The 7524-nt window shown below is 64.2% G+C and overlaps 1 protein-coding gene across 1 annotated transcript in view; it reads right to left on the bottom strand.

The window, feature by feature from the left end:
- Positions 1-7524, bottom strand: part of COL7A1 (collagen type VII alpha 1 chain) — a 31390-nt gene that overhangs the window by 16709 nt on the left and 7157 nt on the right. Inside the window, exons 22-56 of the mRNA XM_027769288.1 lie at positions 7032-7178; positions 6676-6810; positions 6446-6592; positions 6229-6365; positions 5566-5692; positions 5352-5498; positions 5101-5273; positions 4970-5005; positions 4866-4892; positions 4735-4779; positions 4596-4658; positions 4101-4181; positions 3981-4016; positions 3800-3835; positions 3588-3659; positions 3409-3486; positions 3182-3208; positions 3045-3098; positions 2852-2914; positions 2709-2768; positions 2578-2613; positions 2391-2435; positions 2281-2316; positions 1984-2028; positions 1868-1903; positions 1711-1746; positions 1423-1455; positions 1263-1316; positions 1131-1190; positions 1013-1048; positions 847-927; positions 724-759; positions 498-542; positions 300-371; positions 47-91 (exon numbers count right to left, since the gene is read on the bottom strand). Coding sequence (XP_027625089.1) covers positions 47-91; positions 300-371; positions 498-542; positions 724-759; positions 847-927; positions 1013-1048; positions 1131-1190; positions 1263-1316; positions 1423-1455; positions 1711-1746; positions 1868-1903; positions 1984-2028; positions 2281-2316; positions 2391-2435; positions 2578-2613; positions 2709-2768; positions 2852-2914; positions 3045-3098; positions 3182-3208; positions 3409-3486; positions 3588-3659; positions 3800-3835; positions 3981-4016; positions 4101-4181; positions 4596-4658; positions 4735-4779; positions 4866-4892; positions 4970-5005; positions 5101-5273; positions 5352-5498; positions 5566-5692; positions 6229-6365; positions 6446-6592; positions 6676-6810; positions 7032-7178 — 2387 coding nt within the window. The remainder of the gene's footprint in view (positions 1-46; positions 92-299; positions 372-497; positions 543-723; positions 760-846; positions 928-1012; positions 1049-1130; positions 1191-1262; positions 1317-1422; positions 1456-1710; positions 1747-1867; positions 1904-1983; positions 2029-2280; positions 2317-2390; positions 2436-2577; positions 2614-2708; positions 2769-2851; positions 2915-3044; positions 3099-3181; positions 3209-3408; positions 3487-3587; positions 3660-3799; positions 3836-3980; positions 4017-4100; positions 4182-4595; positions 4659-4734; positions 4780-4865; positions 4893-4969; positions 5006-5100; positions 5274-5351; positions 5499-5565; positions 5693-6228; positions 6366-6445; positions 6593-6675; positions 6811-7031; positions 7179-7524) is intronic.

Raw genomic sequence — 7524 nt, 5'->3', positions numbered from 1 at the left:
CACTGGAACAGCCCCCCCCCCGGGCCAGGAGCACAGCCCTACTCACAGGCTCCCCTCGGTCGCCCTTGGGTCCAGACGGTCCCGGGTTGCCCTGCAGAAAGCCAGGGGTCAGGCTACTGGGGAGGCAGCATTTTCGGGGGGGCTTAAGGGGAAGTTTTGGAAGCACCTTGAGGACCCTAAGGATCCTAGGATGGAAGGGTCCCAGAAGTACGGGCTGGGGGAGCTGGGGTGGCAGGGAATGGGAATGGGGTGGTTGAGGGGTTGAGGCTAGGGGGTAAAGGTCAGAGGTCAGGACTCACATTTCGACCGTCCTCTCCAGGATCGCCCTGGTCCCCCTTCTCACCCACAGGCCCCCGAACTCCAGGCACCCCCTGATGAGAGCGGCTGGTCTGAGAAAGGCCTCCCAGCATTCTGCAGTCTCCCATCAGCCTTCTCCCCTCAGGTTTCCTGACCCCCCGTGCCCTCCTCCCATCACGCTCCCCCCACCCCACACTCACCCGAAGGCCACGCTCGCCCGCTTTTCCTGGCACACCGGGGTCACCCTGGAGACAGAGCGGCCAGTCTGTGCCCGAGCTAGACCCCACCTAACTCCCCGCGTGGGAAGAGGGAGGCCTGGGCGCCCGCTGCAGGGTGGGGGGGCCCAGTGACTTGGCGGAGCCCCTGCCCCCCGGGATCACAGTTCCGGGGCGGACGATGGGGAGGCATGGAGGGAGGGGGTCTCACCGGAAGCCCATCGTCCCCTTTCTCTCCGGCTTCACCCTGGGAGACAGGAGAGCAGCCCTGGTCCAGACCCCCTCACGGTGCTGGCACCCCACCCACTACGCTCCCCCAGCTGCAGCCTCTTACATCTCGTCCGCGGGGCCCGGCTGCTCCCGGGGGACCAGGCCGCCCAGGGTCTCCCTTCTCTCCAGGAGGCCCCGAGTCACCCTGTAGGGGAGGCAAGAGTGAGGTGGGATGGGACGAACAGGCAGCCCTGAGGGGAGGTGACCCCAGAAACCTTGAGGTTACTCACCGGGGGTCCCGGTCTGCCAGTGAGGCCAATGGGGCCCTGAGGGGTGAGAAGGACGGCAGGACTTAGCCAGGGTCCCGGCCACCGCCTCAGCCCGTCACTCCCCATCCCATTTATTCACCCGGTCTCCTGGGTCTCCCTTGGGGCCAGGGTCTCCAGGTACTGTCAACCCGGGTGGGCCCTGTGAGCAGAAGGGTCTGAAGTCAGAAGGGCCGGCTCCACCCACCCCACCCCTACGCTCCCCGGCACTCACCTGCTCCCCTCTGACCCCGGTGGCTCCTCGGGGCCCGGTGGGTCCCACATCTCCCTGAGGTGACAAAGACCGTCAGTGCTAGTCCCAGGCTTCAGTCACCCCACAACCCAGCAATCGTGCTGCAGCCCCGTGACCACCCTCCCTGCCCAGCCAAACTCACTTTCTCTCCCTTGGCGCCGGCGCCAGCAGGTCCCTGAAAACAAACGGGACAGACAGAGCTGGGTCCCCAGGACACAGGACCAGGCTTGCTGGGGGGGAGGGCATGACAGAGCTGGTAGTCACAGCGCTCAGTCTGTGCCCTTGCAGGCTCACCCCTGCATGGCGGTCAGGGGGTGGCAGCTCGCCACACAGTGACAGTCCCCGAGCCCTGAGCCTGCCCAGGCTGGCCCACTGGCGGTCGCCACTTGAGGACTGAGCCGTTCTCTGAGCCTCCTCCTCTCTCACTCACCACAGTTGCAGGGTCCCCAGGGCGACCAGGCTCTCCCTGCGAAGAGAGGAAGGGCAGGATGGGTCGGACAGAACCCAGGGACCACGGCCCAGTGTCCCAGCTGCCACATGCCTGGTACCAGCCATGTGCCACATACCACCCCAGCCATGACCCCTACCTTCTCTCCTCGGCGGCCAGCGGGTCCTGGAGGCCCCTGCAGAGAAAGCGTGGGCTGGTGGGTGGGTGGAGAGGCACACTGAGACCCACTCCTGGGCCCACCCATCACAGACTCACTTCAGGACCCTCGGCTCCAGGACGGCCGGCAGCCCCCGGCAGCCCCTGGGGAAGAGGAATGAAAATGTTGTTTTCCGTGGGGGGCAGGAGGTTAGGGTACCCAGGGGCCTGGGGTGCAGGCGGGGGCCAAAGCCAGAAGAGAACTGAGACTGAACCACAGGCAGGAGGTGACTAGCAGGTCAGGGCAGGTCAGGCCCCACTGCTGGCATCGGTGGGGACTGGCGCGGGGAGGGCAGGACAGGAAGTCAGACAGGGAGGCAGAGCCCAGGTCGGCTGGCTCCAGGGCCGTGGGATTACCTGGGGCCCCACGGGGCCGGGGGGTCCGCGTTCGCCCTGTGGAACAGAAGGAGTCAGAGCCGAGTCTGGCCCAGATCCTCCGGGCCCCGAGAGCCCCAGCCTGCACTTACCTTCTCTCCAGTCTCGCCCAGAGCCCCGGTCGGCCCCCGGTCACCCTGAGGAGGGAGAGGACAGGAGAGTGGCCTTGACTGTCAACCCCAGACAAGGCGTCTCAAACTCCAGCCACTCCTCCCCAAAACCACCCTGCCCCGGGAGTCCCAGATGGCGCCCTCACAGCTGACCCCGGTCAGTACTCACTTTGGGGCCAGTGGCTCCTGGAAGTCCCCTTGGGCCCTGGAAGGGTGAATGTGGGGCTCAGAGATTTGGGGTGATGTTGTGGGTAGGGGCTGGGGCTCTGCCGTCGCATTCAGAAGCTGACACGTGCTCACCTGCTGACCGGGGACCCCGGGCTGTCCTGGGAGGCCCGGGGCTCCATCCTCACAGTCACCCTGGAGGAGAAACAGAGGTAGGAGGAGCCAGGAGGCCTTGCCTCAGCCTCCCGCCCTAGGGACAGAGAAGGCAGGTTTTCTACCTTGTCTCCTTTCATGCCACGAGGACCAGCTGGGCCTTGCGGGCCAGGGCCTCCGGGAAGACCCTAGGAGGAGGAGTACAAATGTGAGCCAAGAATGAGGCCCCACGGAGACACCCCAAGCAGGCTCCCAGCACCGCCTCCAGGCCCCTCGCCCACACCCGGAGCAGGCTCCCATAGTCTCTAGGCCCCTCACCGGCAGCCCGGGCTCCCCGGGAGCAGTGCTACCATCACCTGGTCCAGGGGGACCCTGGGAGAGAACAGCAGGTCAGGGGATGGTCGGGAGAATCGATTCCAAGCCACCCCCAGCACCTTCATCCCTTACTCACTCACCCGCTCCCCTCGATCGCCTTTGTCACCCTGGAAGACAGATCACGACTTCATGACCCAGGACAGTTAGGGTCACAAGGATTGTGAGGAAATGGGAGTCTCAGAGAGGGGAAGGGGGTAAAGGGTCACATGGCCTCAGAACCACCAGGAGGGACTGTGTGGGGTCAAATGGGATCACCAGTCTTGGAACCACATGGAGGGCCTGAGACCACAGGGAGTCATGCTGGTACCTTCACAGCCATTCCAGGAGGCCCTGGGGGGCCCCGGGGTCCTGGGTCCCCCGGCAGGCCACGAGATCCAGGGGGGCCCTGATGGGAGAGAGAGGATGAGGTGCAACCCCCAGATCTCATTCTCACCCCTCCTGCGGCCCCCACCACACCACCCTTGCCCCACATGCCCTGGGACTTACCGAAGGCCCCAGGTCCCCTTTCTGTCCAGGAAGCCCTGGTCTCTCACCTCCAATGACCTGTCCAGGTTCCCCCTGGAGGGGCAGAGATCAGTGGGCAGGACTCAGGTATGGAGGACACCCTAGAGCTGCCCCAGCCATTCCCCACCGCACCTTGAGCCCCACACAGGGTGTGGCCTGGGACACCCCGACCCTTGCCTTCCCCTTTCACCTACCGGCTCCCCCTTTGAGCCTCGAGGTCCCCGCTCTCCCTAAGGATGAAACAGTGGGCAGTGGTGCTTGGGCTCAGGAAGGGCCACCATGGGCAACATAGCCCTCCCACCCCAGGCCCCCACTCTGTTCCTTCCCGGAGCCCTAGGAAGATGCTTCAAGGTCAAAGGAGGCATGACACCTTACCGGGTCCCCACGCTGGCCAGGCCACCCTGGGGAGCCCTGCAAAGGGAAGCCAGAAGTAATGGTCAGGACCTCCCCAACCTCAAACGTCCCACTGTGATACACAAGGGTAGGCCTGCTTACCTTTGGGCCGGGAGCTCCGGGAGTCCCAGGGGTCCCTGGGCGGCCAGGGCTGCCCGGAGGCCCATCTGCTCCAGGAAAGCCCTAAGGAGGCAAAACAATCAGGACAGGAGGGACTCACCACCAGTGGCCCCGTGAGCTGGAGAGGCCCAGACCATAACCCATCTGGGCCCTCCCCCGGGCCCCTGAGGGATGTGGGGTGGAGCAGCGGCACAGGAGGGAACCGTCAGAGCAGAGCAGAGCCCAGTCCTGGCATGGGGTGCTGAGGCAGAAGGCCTTCCCCACCTCAGGAGAAGAACTGCCACCCGGCCCTCCCAGGGTCTGGAAGTCCCACTGGCCCCTGTAATTCTGAATCTCCCCCAGGGACTGATGTGGTTTCTAATCGCTGCTTAGGCCTCGAGGAACACCCAGGATCCAAACTGTTTCTTCCTCTCTCTTCTAATGTCTCTGAGAAAAATGGGGAGCCCTTTAGGGAACCCCAGTGGCTTCCACACTCACCCTCTCGCCCTTTGCAATGGAACTTCCAGGGGGCCCCTGAGGGCCGGGAGCACCAGTCCTGCCCTGAGAGAAGAGAACGGGTAAGGAAGGGATAACCCAGTCTGTCAGGGTGCAGGGGCAGGTGTTGGGGGGTACTTACTGGGAGGCCAGGGGAGCCAGGAGGCCCAGCTTGTCCTCTCGGGCCCTAGGAAGGGTGACCAATGAGGCCCGCACGCCACCTACCTCCCCCCACCCCATTCCCTGCCCAGCACCCACACCAGGGCCACTCACCAGTTCTCCAGGCTCCCCCTTCTGGCCCTGGGGAAAGACGTTGGGGTGGGGTCAGCAGTGGCCCCGCTGCAGCCCTCGCCCAGCCCCGGACCTTGGACACTCACCTTTGGACAGCGCACTGAGCAGGGCTCTGGCCGTGGCTGTGGACACAGGGTCTCTTTGAGACCAGGTAGTTCTCCCAAGAGCCTCTAGACCCCCTTCTCCACCACCTTGCCCCCAGAGGCCTCTTCCAAACCTGAGAGGCAGAGGCTGCCTGGCACAGGGCTCCTGCCACGTCACTGGCTGCCCGGTCTAGGCTTGCACCGTCGTCCCCAGCAAAGAAGGTCTGGACAGGGTCTATGCCAGGTGCCAAGCGCCGCAGCTGCTCTGGGTCGGCCCCCGCCAAGCCCAGCACCACCACGCTGAGCCCTGCGGAGTGGCCCAGTAGCCTGCATGACGCCTCCACTGCGTCTGCCCCCAGGCCCCTTCCTTACAAGCTCTACTCACCAGCAGCCTGGGCCTCACGGATGGGGCTGAATATGTCACCTCTCAAGGGCTCGTCCACCAGCAGAACCATCACCCCTGGCACCTGCTGGCGGCGCCCAGGAGCATCCGGTGCTAACAGGTATCTGTGAGCCGTGACCACAGCAGTGCCTGAGAGGAAGACCGTGTCAGTGCCCCTGGGGGAGCCCCAGGAGCCCACAGCCCCCACAGCCCTCACCCAGGTTGTTTCCACTGGGGTCCATGTAGGGCATGTCGCGGATCTTCTGCGAGATGACGCCAAGATCCTGGGAGCTATTGAGCGGGAACAGTAGGGAGGACCGGTGACTGTAGGACAGCAGGCCAACCTGGGGTGGGGGGACACAGAGCCTGAGCAAGAATGAGGGTGCACAGAGCCTGGAGAGACAGAGACTTGGGGAGTGACTATAGTTGAACTGTTTTCTTTTCATTTCCTGAAGGCACGTATGCTCGCCAGGGAGAGACAAAGAGAAAGAGAAAGAGAGAGCACCTCCCAGTGGGCATGGTCACACTAGGACCCCTCCTCCTCCATTTCTCCATCCTGTTGGCATTTTGGACACCTATGCATATGCACCCAGTGTGTTCTTCAAGCCACCAGGACTGGGATTCAAACCTCAGCCAGCCATGGGGAAGCTGGCTTCCTTAACCACTAGGTTACAGGGCCAGCCCACAGCTGAACTACTGATTAGGGTCAGCAGCGGTGGAAGGAGAGGGAGCCAACCAGCGGCAGGGAAGGCCTGGGGCCTGGGGCGTGCTGGGAGGGAGCCCAAACCGAGATGGGGCAGGAGACAGTAGCTGGTGTGGGGTCTCCTGCGGGGTGGGAGGGGAGGGGGGTGCAGGGCTCTAGATGCCTCTAGGGCCAGACCTGGGCTCCCTGGGGCCCAAGAGGCCCCAGTGCAGACACCAGACGCTCCAGGACACGTCTCACAGCCTCCGCCCGGTGCACATTGTCTCTAGTGGCATGTACCAAAAACACCACATCCACCAGGCCGCGGGGACACGCTGCGGGAGGCAGGCTGAGTTACTGAGGTGGTCAGCCCATTCAGCCACCCCTCAGGCCCCTCCCGCTGTGCCCACCGTACCTGGCTTCTGTGTGACAGAGTCCTCGGGACCCGGCACACCCCCCCGGATGGGTGTCAGGGAGAAGACATAGGAGACACCAGGCTCTAGCCCTGTCACCTGGTGGGAATTTGAGCTCCCCGGAAGTGTCTGTGGGGCCCCAGGCATTTCTGCAGCAGACAGAGCCCTGTTAAATGGGAGGCCCCCATGGTGCCCCAATCACCAGCCCACCCTACCTCGGCCTCGGCCTCACCTTGGCCAGGGCCTCTGAGAGGCCGCCAGGATAGGATGTAGCTGGATGCCCCAGACACAGGGGCCCAGGCCAGAGTCACCGAGTCAATCGAGGTGTCCACCACGCGTAGCGCAGTGCTCGGGACACGAGGGGACTCTAAAAGAGGGATCAGAGGTCAGGGCTCAGAGCTGCACCCTGAGAACGCAGGGGGAGACCGAGGTCCTGGGGCGGGACCACCCTGGTAAAGGTCGTGGGAGGTCATGCTGGGACCACTGGGGGCTACAGGAGGAGTCGCTTGGGAGTCTAGGGTGCCAGCAATCAGGTGGGTCACTGGTGGGGGAGGCAGCACCAAGGTGGGATGGGTCCTCGGGACTCACCAGTGCGTGCAGTGACTTCCCTGGGGAGCCCTTCTCCAGAGCGCCCCAGGACGCTCAGCCGCACGTGGTACTGTGTCCCAGGCTCTAGCCCGTCTAGATGGTAGCTGCTGAGCTCAGGTCCCAGGACTCGGGACTGCTCCTGGCCACCTGGGACAGGCAAGAGGGTGGGGGCCAGGAGTATGTGAGAAGATGTCCTTGGGTCCCAGACTCGGGACAGCTCCTAGACACCTGGGGCGGGCAGGAGCGGGCAGGAGGATGGGGGCCAGAGCATGGGAGAGGATGCTACCCATCAGCACGAGCTGACCCACCCACCTCTCTGACTGGCTGTGACCAGGTCTGCCCTCCTAATGGATCTTCCTCATTTTCACTGACCCTGACCACTCGGCTGACCTGGCCGAGCCCACCCTCACTGGTCCCACTCATCTGGTTGAGCCCCGCCCACCCTCACTGACCTCTCGCACGCGGCCGGCTCTGCTTGCAACCCCACCCACCA

Source organism: Tupaia chinensis, unplaced genomic scaffold (genome assembly GCF_000334495.1).
Source record: "Tupaia chinensis unplaced genomic scaffold, TupChi_1.0 Scaffold149184_1, whole genome shotgun sequence".
NCBI lineage: Eukaryota > Metazoa > Chordata > Mammalia > Scandentia > Tupaiidae > Tupaia > Tupaia belangeri.
Note: the sequence above shows the minus strand (reverse complement) of the source record. Positions and strands in the feature narration are given on the sequence as shown.